Below are 24,658 nucleotides of genomic sequence, written 5' to 3'. Positions count from 1 at the left end.
CTCAGCTGACAAGCAAAATTTTGTTACAGTTTCTCCAGGAACTGTTTTACACCAGGTTTTGACTCTGAAAACTTTTTAAATGGCTGCAATATTAACACACTTTCCACAGCAGAGCTATAATAAATAGCATTGTATACAAGTAATTGTCTTTACATGCTTTGACTCAAAATATTGCCTTAAAAAGTGGCACATCTTTGCCTCAAAATTGTTAACTGCAGTGACAACTCGCAAATGTCACTCTTGCATTTTGTGATGGTGTATATAAGAGAAAGCATGTACCACACAAACTGAAGGGGGAAAAAAAGAAGTTGAGAATGCTAACTAGTATTTGAAGTGCCATTATGTTTTAGGGCAAGTCTCATATATAAGCACCAACTCAAAATTAAAACCTCTTTCAATACATTTTGATTTTTTTTTCCCTTATCAGAAATAATTAATGATATAATACTGATCCTTGGGCCACAGGTAGAGAGTTTGCTGAGAAAAATCTGCATCCCAGCATTGTACTACTATATAACTTTGTCACATCAATAATTCAGAATTTGTGGGTTTCCTCTCACCAGGGAGCTCAGGGCCCTCCATGGGGCTTGGGCAACCTCGAGGTCATCCAGGATACTGGAGAAGACAGAGCGCTCTTCAGCTCGGTCGATCTGCAGGGGGCTCGTCCCGAGAATCCTCACCCCACTCATGTGCAAGGGGACGGCTAAGTTGTTAGGAATCTGACCTCCCACTGATACGATGCAGCCAGAGCAACCCTGGAGAGGAGTAAATAGAATAAGAAGAATGCAAAAGATAGAGCAGACACTAAATCAACTAGAATACTAAAACAAGAAGAGGAAGAGGAAGAGGGGAGAAAAGACGGGATGAGGGAAACCCTGCCTATAAGCCAAGATCTACATTCTGAAACCACTTTCAATTATTCTGACCTCTGATCACAGTGAAAATATGAGACAAGCACAAAGAGTTGATCTTGGTCGTGCCATGGGTTTAGTTATCGCCAGGGAAGATGTATGTGTGAGTGTGTGTGTGCGTGCGTACGCGCTTCTTTTAATAACAGCGTGCAGCCCCTTTTCCTGTCTAGCTGATCCAAGGGGGGATGCTGTTTCCATGGCAATGCCAGGTTGTATCTCTTCATTATTCATGGCCTTGCTCTCCTGCTCCTGTCCAGGGTTTATCTCCATGCTCTAATGCCATATTTATCACACACACATATACAAACTGTAGCTGCGAGAGAGGGATTGATGGTAATGCTATCTCCCTGAACAAACAAACACTTAATCACACTCTGATCCCATCGCAACTTTAACTGGATTACATTTCCTCTGCAAGGGAAAGTCAGCGGACGTAAGTATACAAACACAGAACACAACATAAATACACAGGCGCCAACAAACCTATGCACAGAAAATAGCAGGGAAACGTTGCCCTTGAATATTCTTTGACAACATCTGAGACACCTGACGCCACACACACACACACACACACACACACACACACACACACAATTAATTGCAAAATAAAACAAAAACAATGCATCATTATATGTAAAATCACATTTCAGTTCTTCCAGTAACCTTAAAGGGGACCCATTATGCTTTTCCTCATTACACACGGCCAAATGAAGAGGCCGGTCTGTGAGCCAAAAGTTTTCAAGCAGTTTTTCCCTTTCCTACTTTTGAGTTTTTATGACATCAAAGAGTCGGGACATCCTTAATATGGGCTTCTCAGGCACATCGCTCTGGCGGAGGGCGCATCGCTCTTGCTAGGGACACAGTAACCCTGTCCACCTGTTGTTCAAATTGTTTGTTTGCAAAAGGGCAATGAACCAGAAGAACGTTGGCTTAAATGGGAGCCAAAATGGCTCATTTCAGACAAGATGAGCTGAGGGGCTGTATAAGGCTCAGAGTAAGATATATAAAGTTAAGAATCGTGCAAAGTACTTTTACTCCAAGTATGAAAATATGGAGATGGAAGTGAGCTACATTTAGAATGCTAACTGTCAAATAATTTATTTATAAAAGTGTACAATACACTGTTCATTTGTTTTTGTTCATAAAATCATCAATCCAACAACCATTTACCACTTCTCCATGTCCAGGTTGCAGGGGCAAGAGTCTATGCAGAGCTCCCAAAAATCTCCCCCTGCCTAGCCAGTGCTTCTAGCTCATTTTGGGAGATGCCAGGGCCAAGTTAGTCCATAGTGTCCTCAGACTGCCCTAGGGTTTATTGATGGTAAGGCATGCTTGAAACACATCACCTACGTGGGTTCCGATAAGATTTCCTAGTCCTGATTCTCAATCCACCTCAGCTCCTCCTTGTAATGTGGAACAGCAGCATCTCTGATCAGGTTCCTAAAAGACCTAGCATCACACCTTAACTCGAGCTCTACCACTTGTATGACCCATCTTATTTTTTTCCAGTTACTGCCCACATCTTCTAGTCATGAGTAAGAGTAGGATCATAGATCAGCCAATAAATCCAGAAATAACAATTAAAAAAAACTTCTTCATTATGCAGTGTTGCATTATGTAAACCAAAAGCAGAAACAGATATATTAGAAATATAAAAACATACTAGAAATGCTTAAAAAATATTAGAAATATATATATTAAAAAACAACCCACGCAAAACTACAAACGCGAAATGTCCATTCACTGCCAATTCAATTTAAAAGAGTTATGTTAAGCTGGTTTTTGAGGCAAAAATTGGTGTGACACATAAAGAGTGACAAAGCTGCTTGCTTAACTGTTTTCTGAATTCATATATAAGAATAAGAGAAAATTCAGACAGTGGTGGTTATGTTTCATCCATGCCACTCTGAGCAGAGAAGGTATTTTTCCCCCAACACTGCGGCGATCTACTCTGTGGGTAGTCCATGGTAATAAGTCACAGTCACGCTGCTAATGTTTGATTTCTATATATTTTTCAATAAAGAATTATTCTTCAGCAGTGCAGAGAAGTTATTATGCCATTATATAAGCGCTTGAGTGCTGGTCTCGGATTATAAATCTACTTGCCAGTATTATCGGGCAAACATTTAAGTCCACAAGTGCACTCTGCCTTTGATATAGCTGTCAAGATTGATTTCTTTAATAAATATGCATTATGTACTTAATCAATATAACTCTGTTTATGGGAAATTTAAATTGGTTGCAATGCAATATTTAAATCGGATTCCACAGTTTACATATGAATATAATCGTTTTCATTGACAAAACCCTTTAACATATTGGTGACCTGCCCAGGGTCTACTGCCTCAACACTCTGAGCTGTGATAGGCTTAGAGTTTTAGATCAAAGCAGGGCAGTACATTTATCTTTGATATATACAGTAATTCAACATTTAAAGTTGTAGTATGTTTGGTTTGGACAGTGTCTTAATTGTATTGCATTAAAATATTTGTTCGTTTACAAAAAGTAGAGAAATATGTGTATTTTGTCTGAATTTCCACAAATGAAAAAAGTCACGTGTTCGGTAGTGTTTTAACCTCCTGCTGGGTGATATCCAGAATGCGTTCCAGGGTCAGCTCTTCAAAGTAAAGGCGATCACACTCATCGAAGTCTGTGCTGACCGTCTCTGGGTTGTGGTTTACTACAACCGTCTTCTTGCCCATTTGTCTCAAGGCTCTGATGCTGGACACCGCACACCAGTCAAACTCAACACTGCTGCCTGGTGGTCAAATAGTTGATAAATAGGTTGGCCATCAAAGGAAGATCACAATTTCAAAATTAATTTCATCCTACAAAGTTTTAACTTGAAACAAAATGCAGCAAGTTTCAGTTATATCCCTTCTGGGTAAAAAACACTAGACACAAGAGAAATAATGAAAAATGTACATCTTATAAGTAATAGTGCTATTTTTATCATCACATATTGCAATAAATAAATAAATAAACAAACTGTTTATTATTACACTCACCTATGTGGTAGGGTCCACAACCAAGAACCATAATTCCCTGGTCTTTAAAGTCCAGATCATGCTCCTAGTGAAGCAGACAAATCAACGATAGACTCTTGCATACATAAACCATGTTTTAGCCTTATTTTGCTGCCAAATTTTCTTTCATTGTCTTCTCAAAACAAATAAGAAAGTTAGCCAGTGGATTAATATGAGCATTTACTAGTAAATATACTAGTGTTTGCTCATGCTACAGTATTGTTTGGACTGTGATTTTACTCTATTGTTAGGTTGATGCTAGGCAACCGAGTGATATAATTATATATTTTTGTGGATTTAAAATTCAAATTAAAATGATGTGCTTTTACAAAGTGTTCAAGGTGGATAAATGCTACAAATGGGTAATTTTAGCCCATTTGTAGATGCCTACCAGGCCACATGATGACATCATAATATCAGATTTAGATAAGAACCTTCACGGGCCTAAGATGTTCCTGTGTGTTCATTTTGTCTATTCAACTCCTGATAGTGAAAAAGTTTGTAGGCAAACAAACAAACTGTGTGCATCACATAGTAAGAGATACAGTAATTCAATTTTATACATTCAATAATTGTATATTTACAAACGCCTTTGTCTTTCCGAGACAACATACCTGACCGTGGTAAGTACAATACAGGTAGTTGGTCATTGCTGGGTACTCTGCTGCCAAAGTGTCAATCTAAGATGAGAGAAAACAGAATGTTAAAAATGGGGCATTTAATTTAAAAAAAAAAAAAAAGAAGAAGAAAAAAAAAAAGAAGATCACTCTCAACTACTACTCTACAATGTAATCATAATGGCCGAAATGGGAGTAAACCAGTTTAAGCATTTGGAGAGCATGCAGACTCTCTCCAGAAAAAAGAAATTAAGCAACTGCTCAGTACATTCACTTTGCAGAAGATTATCATGTGTATTAACTTCAGTATGTGGTTAAAGACAGAACATGTACTGGCTGTATTATTAATCAAATGATGTATTGAATAAAAATAAATTTGGACTGCTAAAAAGTTAGCCTCTGAAGCTGATATAGCTTCATCCCTTTACGCTTATGAACTCTGCTGTTGTCCCAGCCCTGTAAAAAACAGATTTCATGCCACGCTGGTGAATTGGATTTGCAGATGCTAATAATTTAGTCACCTGCTTCAAGAAATACAATTTGGACAAAGGACATGTCAATACAGACTGAGATGCAAAGACAACTTTATTGACTCTCTCGCTATATGCATTTTTTATGCTTCCCTTTTAAATATATTTGTAGCCAGAGGATACTTTTCTGTTGAGGTGTGTGTATATCGATTAGCCAGAGTCAGTTATCTGAGCCCATCTGGTCTCTACTAAAAGGATCAGCCCAGTAATGCTCACCTGTTTGACCCAAGGTCTGATGCCATAATTGAGCCTCAGCTCTCTTGCTACTCCCTCATTGCAGCCTAGAATCTGACCAACCTGCCGGTCTGAGAAGCCGTCCTGCTTGGCCTTTAGCAACATCCCCTTGGGGACTGTGCCACTGTGGGAAAAGATAATCAGCAGTGGTAATTAGGCAATTTTGCTAACCATTCTGAATCTTAAAGACTGTCCACAGTTTGATGCATTTTAAACATGAATCCCTGCAAATGCCAGACATTAGTATGAGAAAAAGAGGAAAACGTCCATAGAACCATAGAAATAAGAAGGTGAATCCAGTAAGTGGGTCATGACTAGCTCACTTACCCAACAGCGGAGACCACAGGGAAGAGTCCACCTCAGAGCAATCAATAACAAATTGACAAACAAGGTGCAAAGTTGTGGGAGCATTAGGCTGGCAAGTGCAGCCATTTAAAACCCATTTGAATCAATAAAACTTCCATGTGAGCTGTAAGGTTACACAGATAAATAGCAGTGGGAATAAAGTTGGGAATCGGAAGGTGAATTCTGAATCGTGGTAAGGCGAGTATGTGGTTTGTGTGTGCAGAAAAGTCACAATCAGGAATACAACACGTAGAGTGATGTCTGAGAAAGGAATAAGACATCCTTTTTATTCCTTTGTCTATTTACATTTTTACTTATTAAGTGATACCATACCTTGCACAATTTACTTGCACTGATAGTCTGCATATCAATTTTCTATTGATATAATAAATCCTCTTTAATAATAATTCCCTTTTAAAATGATTTTGATCAAAGAATTTATATCAGTTGGCATACTACCTATTGTGATGGTAAAACAGTATATAGTCTGTCAATAACAATGTTTTACACATTAAGACATAAAAATTCTCTTTAGTCCATATCAGGTCTTAAAGATGAGGTAAAGGCAACCTGAGATGTGTGAAATCATGACACATTACAATATGTTTTTTTGAATTTTTTTAGACAAACACTAAACCAAAATTCAGGGGGGGGGAAGGAATAAGAAATAATAAGTACACCTCGTGCTTCAATAGTTTGTAGAGCCAACTTCAGCAGAAATAACTGTCAGTAATCATTTTCTGTGTGACTGCTAGTCTCTCACATCATTGTGCAGAAACTTTGGCCCACTCATCTGTGGTGGGGTGTGGTCTGTGGCGCGGCTGCGGGGAAGGCAGACACACCTGAACGGCATGAGCAATCACGCCGTACCTGAATTAAAAAACTAAACTAGGTCTTGACTGTGTTGTTGTTTTTTTGTGTGCATGACGGCTGGAAAGCTGCAGTCTAGTGTTACAGAAGCAACAACCATATTAAAGTGTGTGAAGTGTTAAAGTTTGGAAGATGTGGTCAGTTCCGTCATTCTCCTCTCACATCATCTTTACCATGTTACTTCAGTTCATAGGGGCTTTTGGGTATTTGTTTATGCACAGCTCTCTTAAAGTCCCCCAACACCATTTAAGTCAGGTTGAGTGTTGAATCTGGGCCATTATAACACCTCGACCCTTTTCTTTTTCAGCCATTCTGTAAATATGCAAGTGTGCTTGGCAAACTTGTTCTCTTGCATGACCAGTTTCATACAAGCTTTAGCTGTCCGATAGATGTCATAATTGACTCTAGAATACTTTGGTATACAAAGGTGCTCGTGGATGTCCAGGTCCTGTGGCTCCAAAACAAACCTTAATCACCAGCCCCCCACCACTACGCTTGACAGCCGGTATGAGTAGTTTATACCAATATGCTGTTTTTTGTTTTCTCTGCATGTGGTGCTGTGCATTATAGACAAACATCTCCATTTTGGTTTCATTTCCTAAAAGGACATTGTTCCTTGTCTTGTGGTGTGTTTACATGCAAACTTAAAGAAGAGGCTTTCCCCTGGCAACCCTCCCTAAAAAGCCATACTTGTTCAGTTTTTTTTTTCCCTAATTGTACTGTCATGAACTTTAACATTTAGCATGCTAAATGAGGCCCATAGAGTCTTAAGATGCAGCTCTTGGGTATTTTCCGGTTTTTCTGAGCATTGCACGGTCTGACCTTTGAATTTGCTAGTACGTCCACTCCACTGTTTTTTTTTTTTTTGGGGGGGGGGGGGGGGGGGGGGTTGCTGAAATAGTTTTCCACTTGTGAATAATCTTTCTCACTGTAAGAAAATGAATGTCAAACAGCCACGTAACCCTTCCCAGATTGATGGGCAGCAAAAGGTGACTCTTTCACATCATTGCTGATGTCTTTCGTCCTTGTTAACACACACCTGAATGGTCCAGACCTGCAAACTGCTTTCATACAGGTTTGTCCACAGGTTTTATAAACTGTTTTATTTATAGTTTTATAAACTATAAACTTCATAGATTCAGCCACACCTGATGATGATCAATAATCATGTGCAATGGCAAAGTAATATATTTAGTATTATTCAGTATTTTCTTCATAAGTTTCTTTTTGGATTTGTATTTCATCTGCGGTTGCATTTACCCAATTTTAAAAACTGTCCGGGAAGAATTAATTCTAATTATGTCCTGACACATAAAACCTTAGAATTTAAAGAGAATGAACTTTTTTACCACGACTGTTAGCTTATCACAAGATCTGAGGCAGTGTGATGGATTCTGTTATTAGTAAGTACTCAAGGAAAAATGGCCCTTTTAAATTTGTTTTGTTTACATGTTGTATTGAATTTTCTAGCCAGCTAAAAAACAATCTAAAACATGTACTACAATTGCAACATTACTAAATCACAGAGGAGGTGGTAGGTAAAACCGCTCCAGTGCATGATAAAATATTAAACATTCTTAAAACAATACAACATTCCACACATTAAAAAAAACATAATATAAAAACACCACATTGTAAGTGTTGAAAGTATTCTTTTTAGGAGGTATGCAAACTTGATTCCTGATTCAGTAATGAGTTAAACTGAACAGATGAATATGCTGTCATAAAGTTGATATTGACTTTATCATCCAACTCCCACAAACAAAGCAACAAGCAAATGTAGCAGTATTTCTTTAACTCAAGGTAGAGACAATAAGGGATTCTATTTTCCTGGTAAACCACTGCCTTTTCTCTCTGCTCCTTATCTGAATTATTTATAACCTTATAGCGTAACAATATTGGAAATGTCAAGTGTGTTTTAACTCCCACTGCACGTGGCTTTGCTGAGAAATAACAAACCCAAGAAAGGGGAGCGGCAAGTCAGAATCAAAGGAAAGACATTTGATCCCAAAGCTTGGCTGTGTTGTGAGCAATTTTGTCTGGAAAAGCAGTTTAAAGAATGAAGAAAGCCCCTCGCATGCCATGAACCTATGTGAATAGACCATTGTGCACAAATAAAACACTCCACCATATATTTGCCTGGAGCCATTGCGGCTATGTGTGAATAGAAAGGTGCCATGTATTCTGACATATTGCAAAGACACATGAACACACAATATGTTTTCCAACTCACTTTCCCTTGAAGTTTAAACTTTTAAATTATTACATTTACATTTGTGTGCATAAATCATTAAATTGCTAGGCACTGTCTGTGGTTTATCTATACCCAGGTATCCACGGCAGCATGATGCAATTTTAATTTATAGAAATGCAAGTACCAATAAAAAAAAAAGACTCAATACTATATTCATATTGACTTTTGTGCAAACAACTTTGGAAAAATAGAACAAATCGTCAAAAGTAAGCTTTCTTTGGAAATGTTAACACCTTTGCATAAAAGCATATAATGCATAATGTCTGAACCCGACTCCTTCTTAGAGGACTGCAGAGTTACATTATGCAGCCAGTGCGTCTTTTTTCACTAAGCCAGCTGACCAAATAAGAGAGCGTACAGTGTGTGATGCAGTGTACAAATAAGGATTAAAATATGTTGTATTATATTTTTTCCTCGCGATTTTATTATAATTACCTTTCAGTCTAGAGGAAAAAAATCTTACGCACACAAAGACTGCTGAGCAGCAGAGCATGAGGCCCACCCGTGCTCAGCACCATACTCCATCAGTCTGGCAGCAGACTAACATTTTATGCCCATCCCCATGTCCCCTGCTCCAGAAGAAGTGAAAACTACAACAACACTCCGTGTGTCAGCCTGTAGCAGTGGGTGCCCACCAAACGGCCAGCCATTAATAATTAAACAGCAGAGTTGGAAGAAAGCAGCAGGTAACCTGTAGCTGAGCAATGATAATTCACAGAGGCTTGGATTTGCGCTGTCCAGGTAAGAGCTGGAGGGCAGAGAGACAGGAAAGAGAGAGAAAGAGGGGGAGAAAGGTAGTTGCGAGGAATCCTGAGAATCCTGAGAAAGAATGAAAGAGACAGACACCGAGACGTGAAGAGACTGGGGCTTATCTAATTTGTGGGCACCGTTTTTCATGTTTCTATCCACACCCATAAACAAACAGACGGCACATCTACTTTTTTTTTTTTTTTTTTTTTTTAAATGTACATATCTATTTAAGTAAGTTCAAGTTACTCGAATAAACACTCTGCATGCTTTACCTGTTGTAGTTTGCAAGATGTTGCTCCACTTTTGTTATTCCATGAAGTTTGTGGAGGAACCACTTATCTATGGCTGTCAGCTGGTGGATCTGATCAACACTCATCATGCCACTGTAGAGGGCCTGAGAAGTAAAATCAAGAAACAAAGAACGGGATCATCATGATCTTCCATTGTTAAGAGTATTATGAAACTCGGACGTGTTTAATTGGTCAGAGTTTTAAAATTTGATTTTATTCTGTGATAGGCTGCTCATGAGAAAAACCACGCAACCAATAACCCAGTGATCTCTAGTGTATTATAAGTAAATCAAGTGCATGAACAATACAGCGTATTATTGCAACATTTTATCTAAAAGAAAAATAAGTATTTTATCTGAAATAAAGTGTCTAAAGTGTCAGGCTGATAGTGTGCAAGCTCCTTGTACTGAAGGCTTTTTATTCACAGCAGTGCCCCAGGCCATTTACAGCATGTCGTCCCCCTCTCGCTCTTCCTACCTTCCTGTCTTCCAACTGTCACTACCTAATAAATGCAAAAAGCCAAAAAATAAATCTTAAAAATCTGCGCACACATACAAACAGTTTCCAAGGACAACTTGCCAGAAAGTCCAAGGTTATCTGTAACAAACCATCTGGTGCACCAGGTTATCAACCATGAGAAATACCTACAAAGAGCAGACCGATATAGTCGTTTCCAAAACAGGCTGGGATGCCTTGCAAAATTTATGTAGGCTGGAAAGTCATCTATACCCTATACGTACTTGAATGTAGTACATCGTAAAGCAAGGATGCCAAAAGTAGAAAAAAGAAAATGTTTTCTGTTGTTACATTTGTGCATGCAGACAAAAATACTAAGGAATAACAAAAGTATAGTTATATTACATTTGCAGTGAAGCACTGAGAACTGCTCACCCGAAAGTTGATGTGTGGTCAACCCCCCCCCCCCCAAAAAAAAACCCACCTTTCTGTAACATGTTTATAGTAATATGTTGTCCTTAACCCATTTTCAACTACATATAGGGACTGAAGGTACAAATCTTTGCATTTAGTTTTTAATTTACATTTTATAGTACCACAACTTTTTTGGGAAAAAGGTGTATAAACATTAACCCAATTTTTCAATTGTCAATTGTAGCATTGTCGTATTGGATAATGTTAAATGGTAAACATTTGGCAAATTACATTGCAGCCTCAACAGCTACCGACCAGTTGCTCTCACACCTGTTATAATGAAGTGCTTCGAGAAACTGGTCCGACGTCACATCGTGTCCTGCCTGCCACCCACACTCGACCCGCTCCAGGTCGCATACAGAGCTAACAGATCAACTGAAGATGCCATTGCTACAACACTCCACACCACCATCTCTCACCTGGAACAACAGGGGTGTTACAACAGGCTGCTCTTTGTTGACTTTAGCTCTGCTTTCAATACGATACTCCCGGACAGACTAATAGTTAAACTGCTGGATATTGGACTTCCTTCTGCCACCTGCTGCTGGATCAGAGACGTCCTTTCAGACCGTGTACAGAGAGTTAGAGTGGGGCCTCATCCTTCCTCAGCCCTTACACATCAGCCTTAACACCGGCTCTTCACAAGGCTGTGTACTGAGTCCCCTACTGTACACTCTGTACACACATGACTGTGTTAGTTCGCACCCAGACAATGCAATCATTAAGTCTGCAGATGATACCACTGTGGTGGGGCTCATCTCTGGGGGAGACAAGACGGCGTACGGAGCTGAGGTTCAGAGGCTGTCAGACTGGTGTGTAGACAACAACCTGGACCTCAATACCACCAAGACAAAAGAACTGGTAGTTGACTTTAGAAGGTGGAAGTCTGAGCTGCAGCCTGTCAGCATCAATGGGGAGTGTGTGGAAAGGGTCTCCAGTTTCAAGTTCCTGGGTGTGCACATAGACCCAGACCTCCAATGGAGTTCAAACACCTCTGTGGTTTTGAAGAAAGCCCGACAGCGTGTCCACTTTCTGAGAATCCTCAGAAAAATGGACCTGAAGAAGGAGCTGCTGAGCTTCTTCTACCACTGCTCCATTGAAAGTGTGCTGACATACTACATCTGTGTGGTTCTCCAGCTGCACTACGGCACACAGACAGGCAGTCCAGAAGGTCATTAATATGGCCCAAAAAAATCATTAGGCATCCTCTTCCCTTCCCGAAGGACCTGTACAGCACTCGCTGTCTCAAGAGGGCACGCAGCATCCTACAGGACTGTGCATACCCAGGACACTGGGTGTTTAAGCTGCTGCCATCTGGCAAGAGATTCAGGGTGCTGAGGTCCCGGACAAACAGACTAAAGGACAGCTTTTACAACAGGGCAATAGCCCTAATCAGTGCTAACAGCTGACCTGATTGGCTACCTCCCTGAACCTTTTTTGGCTGGGTTAACAACAACAACAACAACAATAATAATATTTATATTTAGAAAAAAAACAAGGTGCAATAATAATTAATTTGCAATAATAACAGTGTGCAATACACATACACTTATTCTTCATTGTATTACTAAGTTAAGTTACTGTGTTGTGTTGCGATGTGTCGTGTCGTGTCATATCTTGCACCTTTACATCTGGCTGTAAGTCTCTTACAGTTGATGCAATTTGTTTTTTGCTTTACACACAACAAAGTAAATGGCCCAAAGATGTACAGGTGTAAAACTAAAACTATTCAAACTGTTTGAGCTTCCAACAGTCTGAGATCACGTGGATAGCAGGCAGTTTAGCTTTGAGTGACAGTAGCTATGCTGACCACCCCGCAGCATTACAGACTCATGTAACAGACTAGAGATAAAATGTGGATCATCAATCCCTGATGCTGTCACCACCTCAATGATCTCATTCAATACTTAAGGAAATTGATCCATCGACACCGTCGGCACACAAAGCTCACACAGTCAGAGGTCTCGACACTGACACGACCTTATTCAGCTCTCCTCCCTGCCGCTGATGAAAAGCATGTTCATATGCTGGAGCCATAGATGTTTTTCACCTTGTAAGATCTTTGTGCCGGAAAAATAAAGCTCGACCCTGTGCCTATAAGTGCTGTCTCACCTTCATCTGCTTCTATGAGGAAAGCTACAGACACACAGCAGTATATGTTTGCGCGATTCATCTTTCCTCTCTCTGGAATATATTTGAAGAGCCATACTGTCAGCTCTGTTTAACTGAATCGAAATTTAAATGACGAGTACAGCCACAGGATTAAGCATTCATAGCTAGGCATGCAGGGACTTTTTTTTCAGCAACACTACAAAATGTGATTTTAATGAGCAAACTATAGTGAGTGTAATTTATTGTTAATGTAATGAAGAATAATTGTACCTTGGCGAGGGAGAAGATGCGGGTGCTGGAGGGCACAGCCAGCTCCTGTTCTAGATCGTGGGTGTTGGACCACGGCTTCTTGAGTGGCAGCCGGGGCACAAAGCCATCTACTGATGGATGACACATCCTTAAGGCCTTCTGCATACTCTCCTCAAACGTACGGCCTATTGCCATCACCTGGATGCAAAGGAGGAAAACACACGATGGAATAATAGGCTTGTTGGAACACTGAGTAAATGAGTGAGCGGTTAAATGTTTAGCCCCACCTCTCCTACACTCTTCATGGCACTGCCTATTTCACGAGACATGCCGTGAAAGCGGTCGAGGTCCCAGCGAGGAATCTTGGTGACGATGTAGTCTAAACTGGGCTCAAAGCAGGCTGTGGTCTTCTCTGATACAGCATTCCTGATCTCAGGCAGGGGGATTCCCAGAGCCAGCTTAGCAGCCACAAATGCCAAGGGGTAACTGTGAAACCAGGACCGGAGTGCAGGGAGACCAAAATCAAATAACGATGGGCAAAAGTGCAAGAATATTTTATAAAACATCTTTTTTGTTTCCCAAAAAAAAAAAAAAAAAAAAAAAAAAAAAAAAGGTTAAAAAGTGAGTACAGTGTAAAATTAATGTTTTATTACCTCAATAGTCTGTCATACGTAAATATCTAAGATTTCTTGATGTGTTAACGTGCATTTTTATTTGTAAACTTTACATTCTGCCACATGAGTTCATAACTCTGCCTTAAAAGAGCCTGTTTCAGGTGTCAACTTACCCAGTTGCTTTGGATGCCAGAGCTGAGCTTCTCGATAGCCGTGCATTCACCTCAATAATGCAGTACTCCAAAGAAGATGGGTGTAAGGCATACTGGATGTTGCATTCGCCAACAATGCCAAGGTGACGTACCACCTTGATGGCAGTTTCACGGAGCATATGGTACTCCTCATTGGATAATGTCTGGCTTGGTGCCACCACAATGGAGTCACCTGTAAAAGAAGTGTTGTTCACAAGTTGTTCAGACTAAGATTGGCTTTAAAGAATAATAAAAAATATATTTGGCTTTAGTTAAGTGAAAGTGACAGAAAAAGTAAACGTGTCACTTAAAAGCCATGGAGTGGTTGTAGCGTTTTTTGTTTTAATTAGAGAAACTTTTACATACAATAATTTTAAAACATTAGAGCCTGTAAAAATTATTTACTGTCATCTCATGTTTTTCTTATCCATTTTTAGAGGAAAACAAAAAAGCAATGAGACCACAAAAAAGTGTGTCTTTAAATTGAAAACACACCTGTTTGCCTGTTTATACAATGGACTTTGTGAGAAGCACTTAAACCAGCTTTAATGCTGGCAATAAGAGCAGAACTCAAACCCAACACTTTTTTCCTCAAAATATTGATACTCTGTGGTCTCCTACCAAAACAGGACAAGGACAAAAGAACATCTACAAATGAGTGCACCACCATGCATTTTCACTTCAGTGTCAATGATTCAAATAAATTGTATCACCTCCCAATGACAATCACTTCTGAATTGACAAAGGGAGTGTTTTTTTTTTAAATCAATTCAAATTACACACCTGTAGTTACAATCATACATCATCTCATGCAAAATGTAAATCACACGTGTTTTGCATCTAATGGCATAAGCATAACTATACAATGATCTATAGAACACCAGTACTCTGTTAGTTTGGGACGTGTGTATACATTATGGATCCACATGGAAAGGAACAGCCAGAGGACCTGGAAAATCTGACTGTGATGTTTAAGAGGTAGGAGAAAAAAAAAAGAAAAAGTACAGGAAGATTAGTGAATCATAATTGGGGAAAAAAAGTAGTAATAATCAGAACTACCATGCATAGAATGAGTCTGAATCACACTAATCACAGAAAAAAAAAAGCCATGTAATGTGTGGTATTTGTACAATCTAGTGTGGGAAAAAAAAATGACAGGCAAATGTACAGAGGTTATCAAAATCAGACTTCCTGTGACAGCTCAGACAGCGTGAAGAACACTGCTTGCACTTCAGTAAGGTAAGGTAAAATGAAAGGCTAAAACATCTTGATCTTATAAACTAGCACACCACAAGATTGGCCTTGGGATAATCTCAAGTGACAAATCTGAATTGCAGTGGAATTTGGGAGGATCCAAATTCCCAAAGTGACAAATTCCCAAATGATCAGTGAACTGACACGAAAGTATTATGTGCAGGTCAATAAAGAGCTGCGCAAAAACACAGACATCTGCTTATGCACCCAACATAAACCTGCATACCACAAGTGGACAGACTGCATTGGCTTTATTGAGTTATTATTATTATTATCATCATTTTATTTTACAATTTTTCTATTAAAATGGTTAATATTTCTGTAATCCTGCCAGTCCCTACAATTCTTTATACATTTCAGTATATCACTACCAATTTACACTACCATATATTACTACCAAGAGTAAAAAGAAAATGAACATAAAATACAATAAAATTATGTTGCTATAATTCCAAAGACATGCATAACTATTTTAAGATAAACTGTGACTGAACCATGAGAATTCAGAGGCTTTGATTTGAGCTACATGTGTCGGTAAGATCTCTTAGGGAGAGTGAGAGAGAGAGCGTGCACAAGGGAGAGCTGGTGAGCAAGAGTAAATTTAAAATATTATCCTTTATACAACTCACTGTATGTCAAATTGTTCATTTACCTTCAGTTTATTGGATCACAACCAATAAAGGCATACGTACAAATTATCCAGTGACCAACAGCTGCTTGCTGCCGACCAGCATTGCTCCATCAAATCTGGCTAGAGTGCCAAACTACCTGAATGACTACAATAATATAATTTGAGGCCCGCAGACTGCATAATCCCTAAGGGAAGACCCAGTGATTGCTACTCATCTCAGCCCGGCTCTGAACTAAGCCAGAGAAAACAGTCAACCAACCTAACTTTAACTTGAATTAACTTCTAATTTGTTCACTCTCAGAAATGTGATTATCTTTAGTTTTTTTATTTATCAATAATCTAAGACTGGGAAACAAATATCTCTCTTTTGTCATTACGTCAATTTTTTACGTTTATGCCAGGTGAATACGGAGCAACTGTGTCGTTAGTTTCAACCAGTGTGCTCTTGTATCTGTCCATCTTCAAGGTCAGTATGTCCTTATTATGCTGGCTCCCAATGGAGTACCAGTAAATACCTCTGAGTGCAGTTCTTTATCGACCTGCACATAATACTTTGTGTGTCAGAGCATGATGATCCTTCTGCAGAAGCTTTAATAAAAAATAAATTTAAAAAAAACCTTCAAAAGACAGGTGAAGTGTGCTCAAAGATATGGAGAATGAGACAGAGACATACAGATCTTAATGAAATGTAGCAGAACAAATACAAAATTTTCACAATAATAATAAGAAAGAGCTTCTCATAGTTTGAAAAGGGCCACAGATTAGTGCCTACCTGTGTGGATGCCCAGTGGATCGAAGTTCTCCATGTTGCAGACGGTGACACAGTTATCAGCAACGTCTCGTACCACCTCGTATTCCACCTCTTTCCAGCCAAGCAAAGACTTTTCCACGAGGATTTGATTGCTCATGGCCAGAGCCTATGATATGTAAACAGGTTAAACAATTTAGATGTGTGTGTCTACAATCATCCATCCAAAGCGGACAGAAATTAATACTTAAACTTACTTAAACTTTAATATATAGGTAAGTAAGTTTAAGTAGTTAGTAGTAGTAAATGCAGTAGAAGTAAATGCAGGATATCCACACTGAAATGTATCAAACTAAACTATGTGTTTTGTGTAGTAAGGATTTTTGGTCTTTTTATAGTGTTTTATCTTTGTAATGCAAACTTCCAAATCACAGTGACTACAGAAAAGATGCTTTTCAGAATGCGATAAATGTACCCTATACACGGTCTGTCCTTGTCAGTTATCAAAATAAGGGTTAGAACTGTTTCAGTGCAAACTGTCCTTCTAGTTTGTCGATAGCTAAGATGCTTTGTTGAATCAAACTAAATGTAGTAATCTATTAGGACAGTTTGCACCGAAACAATTATCAAACTCTTTTTGATAACAGACAAGGTTAGACCAGGTTAAAGGACTGTCTACCTTGGGGTTTTTATTTTGCATTCTTGTCTTGGTGATCTGTCCTTGATACAAACCAGGTGAACAGCTGCTGAGTATAATTGGCACCAATGCACTTGCCATTGAAACTTCCAAATGAAACCAAAAATAAATAAATAACTAAAGTAAGCTTCAAAGAAATACTTAAAAAGAGCACAAACATTAAGAGTAAAAAAAAAAAAAAGCAAGCACGCACCAATCTAACACAGTCTGGCACAAGCGGTTCATTTTGAAGCCTGTGATCATAGATTAGAACCAATTGAGCTGTCAGACATAATGTTGAAAAGGGGAAGAGCACAAAAGAATGTTGCTTAGCAACAGCAAACTATTCCTTTCTTGGCACAGAACCAAAGAAATGTATCTGAACAATTTCAAAAGGTATTATTTCTGTGCAGGTTCATGCTGTAAAGTCGAGAAAAGGTATAAAAAGAGGAAAAAACATGGTAAGCCTAGGTATAAATGCTCCGATTGATGGTTTTGATTGATTTGGACAAAAGATTTTGAATGTTTGCTTAAATGCTAGGAGGAAAAAGGACCAGTGAGAAAAAAACATTAGCTATTAATAAGTGTCTGCTTATTCTGACCTTCTGGGCAGTTTCCTCCAGCTTTTCTTTATTGGCACACAGACCAGAGCCCAGACCCCCCAGAGCATAGGCCGATCGCAACATCACCGGGTAGCCTATCTGCTCTGCTGCTCGTAATGCATCAGACACCTGAAGGATGCACATAACAAAAACTGTTGATACGGGCTTTAAACCACTATAGAACTATTACAAACACAAGACCTCTGATTTAAGTAAGTAACTTCAATGACTTTTTTTTTTTTTTACGCTAACAAAATGCTGGAATCAAGGAACTAGTGGTAGACCACAAGCTGACAGGATATTTTGGTATCTTCTATACGTAGTTACCAAATGTATCACTCAAGAACACTTTTTTCGGCAACTGGACATGGGTCCTTACCGACTCAACAGCAATACTAGGTGCAATTTTCTCATTGATCTCCATTAGCTTGTCAGCAAAAAGCTGCCTGTCCTCTGTTGCCATTATGGACTCCACAGGGGTTCCAAGGACTTTCACCCCATACTGGTCCAAGATCCCACGCTGGAATAATTCTACCCCTGAAAACAAATTACAGATGCATGGTTAAACACAAAAAAAGATATATATATATGCTTTTTAAGGTACAAGATATAATAGAAGACTTAGTAGAAGGTTTTTAAGAGGGGTTTCTAACAGCATTAACATTTGAATTGAATTTCAGAGGGACACATTATTTGCATTTTTCATTCCCTTTGGTCAGTTACATGTACTAAGCAAGCAACTGTGCACATCTTACCACAGTTGAGTGCAGTTTGTCCACCCATCGAGAGCAGGATGCCGTCTGGACGCTCGGTCTTGATGACCTCAGTTACAAATTCTGGCGTGACAGGCAGGAAGTAGACTGAGTCAGCCTGCTTGGAGCCCACTTCATTGGTCTGAACGGAGGCTATGTTTGGATTCATGAGCACCGTCTTCAGGTTTTCCTCCTGTATGACCGCAAGGGAAATGATTAAAAGCAAACTCACCCATGACAAAAAGTCTTCAGTGTCACTTTTAGATCATGTACAGCATGTCTGACATTTTAGATGTTTTATAGTGTTTTCCAGGCCTGTCACATATCTCAGGTACAAGTGAGATACAAGAGACAAGTGTTACTAACAACATTAGCAGCTCTGCTCAATTCTCTGTGCCCCAATTCAAATGCTAAATAGAATTCAGTCCTCGTTAATTTTATCATTATTGTCATATTGCTGTCATTTATATTTTTTTACCAAACGTTATATATAAAAAAATAATTCCCTCTATTTTTCATAAAGGTCCATTCAAAAATTGGTACATGGGGCCCAGAGATAGTGACAAATTACAGTAAAAGCCAACACCTAAGACACAGCACAGCAGCATCAATGCAATGTGGCATTTATTTTTCAAGTCACTGGAATGCTACTGAGGGAAATAAAACCATTCCTTTAAAAGATATTCCTTTTACAGGCTGACCTTTTACAGGTTGGTCAAAATGTCCTGCGGCCATTTAATTGGGTTAAGATCTACTGACTGCAAATATCACAGCATGAAATTCATATTGCTGTGCCCTATGTCATCACAGAAGAGAGTATTTACACAACAATAAAAATGTTACATCCAAGGATAAAGTGGGTCACTCAGTACAACTTTGTTTTCATTCGCATTGACCATTCCCTGTAGTGGATAAGTGGAGCTAACCTATGCCACAAAACGCCCCCCCACAGCATAAGCACGGTGGCACCAAATGCTTTCATTGTTGGGGTCAAGCACTCAGGCCTCCACGGAACTCATCTGGGTATAAACCGTTTTCACGTCTCTGTAGATCACTGCCTGTTCTTTTCTTTAAAAAAAATCCACTAAACCCTCAAATATGGTTTTATTTCTTGAAGTGAGCAGTTTATGCAGTACTATAGTGTTGTTCCCTACACAATTATAAAAAGTCGCAGTTATCTAAGGTGGATTTACTTACTGTTTTTTCAATGCATATCAACTATAATGCACAAGAATTGCAGTCACCAAATGTGCTCCGTCCATGAAAAAAATTCTAACTCCTTTTACATTTGCCTTTTTTACAGAGCTGAATCCAAATGCAAGTTTAGTCACAGTAGCCCATTGAGCAGTATTAGCTAGTGAATCTCCTGCATCTGTGTCCAAATAATGAACCATCTTTCATTATCATTTAAATATTCTCATCTTGCCATATTGATTAAAAAAAAAAAAATCACAATCAACTGGGCCTGCTCAGCATTTTTAGATCTTAATTAGATAAACTAAAATCCCAGTGTTCCATGTAATTAGGGAAAAAGCTGCCAAGCTCAAACACCGGCTCCATGATGAAACAAGCTACAGCATCTTAACTACCCGATATAAGAACAGTATAGCAGAATAAATGACACATTTAAAAGTCCATGAACTAAAATGCAGACAAATTGGATCATTGCCAGTGTTTAGACAAGAGATATAATATAATATGACTTTAAAAAAAAAAACGTCTGCATCGACTCTTACACATAAAGTCACATGAAACACACTTCTGTGCCTTCATTCACAACCATATTAAAGTATTATTGATTGGCTACAGAAATGATTCATTCATCCAGATGCTCTTACCTTCATGGCCTTGACGGCTTGAGATCCAGAGTAGTCAAACTCACCAGCCTGTCCAATAGAGAGACCACCAGAACCCAGTACAAGCACCTTTGAAACCTGAGTCGACACAAAAAGATGTGATTGGCACCACTTAAACAGCAGGTTCCACTAAATGACTGATATAAAATTGTCTTATGTTCAGAATATTTGAAGTTAACCTGCTTAACCTGGGTGAAATACTCTACCTGGGCCCTGGGAGGGATGCTGGGCTTTATGGGCATGACTGACGCTATGCTGATATTCTTTCCTTTTTTGATCAGGGACAAAAAGACATCAAAGAGAAACTGTGGGGGATGAAAAAAAAGCCTTATAACCACAGTTTAAGTATTATATTAACAATATTGTTTTTTAATGGTCTTCTGTTCATTGCTGTGGAGCCAAACCCCTATATTGGTTAAAACAAAAGGCTAAATTCTGGCTAAAATGTACATGGAATTTGAATTCAGTTTAACTAAAGTGACAGATCTTTGGGATATGGGGAAAAACGTGCTGAATAAATGATCTTCTAATGCAAAAGTTTAAAGTCAAAATGTATGTTTTTAGATCAACATTTATCTTTTTTTATTGGCAATGGCATTTTTATTTATATAGATCATTTCATTGGATGCAAACTCAATCTGTTTAACACAGAAGGTAAAAAAGAAAAATAGTGTTGGTTTACAATGCTTTAAGACATTGAAATAAAATTTAAAAAAGCATTAAAAAAATCAAACAAAGAAAAACCTATTGAGGAAGTCCTGTTTCAATAAAAAGGTTATGGTTTTAAATGTATGCACAGATGTAACTGGTCTTAGGTGAGCAGGCAGTTTTTTTCACCAAACAACAGGACCACAGTAACTAAAATCACCCTCAGCTTACTTAGATCCGATTCTAAGAACAGTTAAAAGATCTGCACCTGATGACTTCTGAGGTCTGACTGACTATTGCTACCGAGACACCACATCACTTTTCCAAACCATTCACAACATTTACACAAGTACTATTTTAGAATAGAGCTCAAAGTTTTACGCAAGTTCCATTTTGTGAATATACTTTAATTAGCTGGAGTATAGTGTTTAGGTACTTCATGCAGCACCATCAAAGTTTTTAATTACCTCTGTGTCCGTGGGACCGCCCTTAGCCTCAGGGTGAAACTGGGCTGTGAAAACAGGTTTAGTGCTGTGCATGATCCCCTGGAAATTGTGAAATGAAAATCATGAAATTATGCATATATTTAAAAAATGAAAGATACTGTTAGCATTTCGAAAATAAATGCATCTTTCCAAAATATTAGTGTAAACATCATACAGCCCTGTATTTGCTTTAGTTATTACTGTAAAAGAATTATTTATTTATTTATTTTTATAGCCAAAGACTAGAAAAAAAAATGTCCTGTTAAAGACTGAATATTCACACAGACTGAAATCAACCTCATTGGTGCCATCATTTGCGTTGATGAAAAGCGGCCCCCACCCTGGGGGCAGGGACTCGCTGTCTATGCCATAACCGTGGTTCTGTGCGGTAATGAATGCCTGGCCTGTCATCACATTCAACACCGGCTGGTTCTGGCCTCTGGGGACCCACAGAAATGAATAAAACACATCTATTTCATTACATTTTCTGTAGGACAGGTTACACTTTAGACTGAAATCTTTATCTGAATGTAGAGCATATACAGTACGCTGTGTCATATTTATGATTGGCTGTTAAATTGTTCACCTGTTGCCCATAGGTAGTTTGTATGACTTGGCTCCTGCAGCCAGGGCAGTGATCTGATTGCCCATACAGATCCCAAATACTGGCTGGGGACGATCGCTCTCCAGCACCTTCACAAAACAAATATTATTACAGAAATAATGATTGAGCTATAAACGCAGTTATGAAAAGCAATTGTTGAAACAAATAATTCCAAATATTAAATATTACGTATAGATATAGAGCTCTGCAACAATTTTAGTTCTTTGTTAAACCTGCAAATCCATAAATCAATACTCGAGTCTCTCAGTGCCCATAAACATTTGTGAAGCATCCTACCTTGTGCACATTATTGATGAGTGTCTTGGCCAGAGATGGATCTCCTGGTCCATTAGATATGAACAGGCCATCATAGTCTAGACTAAGCAAGTCCTGGTCCCACGGCACTAGGTGGACTTCTGCACCTCGCTGCACAAAAACACAAATGTAGTTATTTTGTAATCTTCTGGGTATACTTAAAATGTCAAATGAATGTAAAATCAAAGTAGCAGAAGATGACATTCATTTTATCCCCCTAGCTGTAAAAATAACTACAGACAACACCAAATGGACATAAAGTCATAATGAGAGCTGACGTTCATGGTTTATAATCTCCAAACATGTAATGTTATTTAAAAAATTATAATGATACTGCAAAAATAGAACAAAAAGAAAACATAGAGAAGGGTCAACACTGAGTGTAACGAATAAGAGCAAATCAATGAATATAATGTTATAACCAATTAAAAGCCAATATCACCGTTAGCACAACAAGTCATTAACTTGGAGTACAAACATGATGAAAACCCACTCTCTTACCCATCTCCATGCCACAAACAAATTTTACATTTCTGGAGCTCATTAGGCCCAGATTTACTTTCTCAAAATTTCTAGGTCAGGTTGCAGAAAGCATGTAACAGAGCGCTGACTTTTTTATTCTGTGTTTATGCAGAGAAGGTCATTTGGGGCTAAGTCACAAAAACAAGGTCTCCAAATGGAACGCACACAGTCCAACAAGGATGTTTCACGCAACTCTCACCTTAACCAGCAGTCGAATTATGTTATGTTTAATGCCACAGTCGACAGCTACCACTTTAATTGGGTTGCCTTTTCCAAAAACTCTGACTTCCTGGTGAGTATAGAGGCACGACAAGAAGAGGTTAGTACCATTTCAAAATATCTAAACAAAAGGAGTTTTTAATCTGATATTATCGTTAAATAAAAAAAAATAACTGGCAGTTGTTACCTTGGTTGAAACTTCTGCTACTAAGTTTTTCTGATTGGGGTCAATTATGTCAACAGGCTGACCATCAAATTCAATCTTCCCCAAAACTGTTCCCTTAAGAGAAACCACAAGCCAAATATATCAGAAACTGACCGACCCATTCATTTATTAAACATGAAACAGATACAGTCTTTCTAATTGTGGTACCTTATCTCTGATGACTTTGGTCAGCATCCTCGTGTCTATCCCAAACAGTGCAGGAACCTTTTGAGGAGGGTAAGATTTACATTAACAGAAAAGTCATATTCATCATTCACACATTCTCACATCAGGAGCTGCTAATTTGCAATCTAACCTTCTCTTCTTGCAGCCATTGACCCAGAGACTTGACAGAGTTCCAGTGGCTGTACTCGTGGCTGTAGTCTTGAACCAGTAGACCAGATACCTAGAGAAACCAAAGCATTGTATTAGCCTTAGAAAAAGTCCAATTTAAAACCCCTCCAGTCTATTAACTGCAGTTACACACAGTTTTAATAAAAAGGTTAGTCAACAAGAATAACCATCCTGACCTGATGCTTCAACCACTTAACCCGAGCTGTAATTAAACAAAAATTCAGTGAAGTTAAAAAAAAAAGAAAAAAAAAGGAAAATGGCCATGTGTGATTTGGAGACATAGTTTAGATAAATGAGTGGTCAGTGCCAACTGCAGTGTTAATTCTTTATTTGCCGGAAAATTAAAGCAGCTCTAATATGATTCAACATTCAACAGCTGACATTGTTATCAGTGAGAAAACTGTGGTGGATTATATGCAGTTAGGTCCATAAGTATCTGGACAATTTATGGCTTGAAAAGCAAACTGACTGCCTTCTGGCAAGCATTTTCATAGCCGAGTGAAGCCGTGCACAAAGCCAAACACATAAAGGATCCAGAGGTGAATTTAGTAGCCATTCACTGTAAATCTCAATATGAAGAACAAAGAGATGCCAAGCCAATTTAAGGAAGCCTTAATGAGGTTGAGATGTATCAAAAACTTTAAGAGTGACCAAAAATAACAATCTGGTACATTCTTAAAAAGAATGAAGGCACCACCAGCTCAGCAACACCAGAAAGCTTCAAAAATGGAATGAGCACAGAATTTATTTTTCGCTTGATTAAGTAAAACCTTTCACATCTATCCAAGTCAAGAACTCTTTACGCGGTAGCTATATCACTGTTAAAGTCTGCATTCAAGAGATGTCCTCAAGAATGCAAATAAA

At 38.6% G+C, this 24,658-nt stretch overlaps 1 protein-coding gene across 1 annotated transcript in view; it reads right to left on the bottom strand.

The window, feature by feature from the left end:
• The window catches only part of cps1 (carbamoyl-phosphate synthase 1, mitochondrial), a 58,236-nt gene that overhangs the window by 31,031 nt on the left and 2,547 nt on the right, over positions 1-24,658 (bottom strand). The window contains exons 4-26 of the mRNA XM_063498209.1: positions 23,757-23,846; positions 23,609-23,665; positions 23,423-23,515; positions 23,216-23,305; positions 22,477-22,605; positions 22,162-22,268; positions 21,873-22,014; positions 21,558-21,635; positions 20,649-20,747; positions 20,425-20,520; positions 18,590-18,779; positions 18,214-18,371; positions 17,835-17,963; positions 16,581-16,725; positions 13,906-14,116; positions 13,406-13,604; positions 13,140-13,316; positions 9,810-9,931; positions 5,301-5,442; positions 4,552-4,617; positions 3,920-3,983; positions 3,488-3,669; positions 561-755 (exon numbers count right to left, since the gene is read on the bottom strand). Coding sequence (XP_063354279.1) covers positions 561-755; positions 3,488-3,669; positions 3,920-3,983; positions 4,552-4,617; positions 5,301-5,442; positions 9,810-9,931; positions 13,140-13,316; positions 13,406-13,604; positions 13,906-14,116; positions 16,581-16,725; positions 17,835-17,963; positions 18,214-18,371; positions 18,590-18,779; positions 20,425-20,520; positions 20,649-20,747; positions 21,558-21,635; positions 21,873-22,014; positions 22,162-22,268; positions 22,477-22,605; positions 23,216-23,305; positions 23,423-23,515; positions 23,609-23,665; positions 23,757-23,846 — 2,961 coding nt within the window. The remainder of the gene's footprint in view (positions 1-560; positions 756-3,487; positions 3,670-3,919; positions 3,984-4,551; positions 4,618-5,300; positions 5,443-9,809; positions 9,932-13,139; positions 13,317-13,405; positions 13,605-13,905; positions 14,117-16,580; positions 16,726-17,834; positions 17,964-18,213; positions 18,372-18,589; positions 18,780-20,424; positions 20,521-20,648; positions 20,748-21,557; positions 21,636-21,872; positions 22,015-22,161; positions 22,269-22,476; positions 22,606-23,215; positions 23,306-23,422; positions 23,516-23,608; positions 23,666-23,756; positions 23,847-24,658) is intronic.

Source organism: Pelmatolapia mariae, linkage group LG16_19 (assembly GCF_036321145.2).
Source record: "Pelmatolapia mariae isolate MD_Pm_ZW linkage group LG16_19, Pm_UMD_F_2, whole genome shotgun sequence".
In the NCBI taxonomy this organism is placed as follows: domain Eukaryota; kingdom Metazoa; phylum Chordata; class Actinopteri; order Cichliformes; family Cichlidae; genus Pelmatolapia; species Pelmatolapia mariae.
The sequence above is the reverse complement of the archived record's forward strand: the minus strand, read 5'-3'. Positions and strand labels throughout refer to the sequence as shown.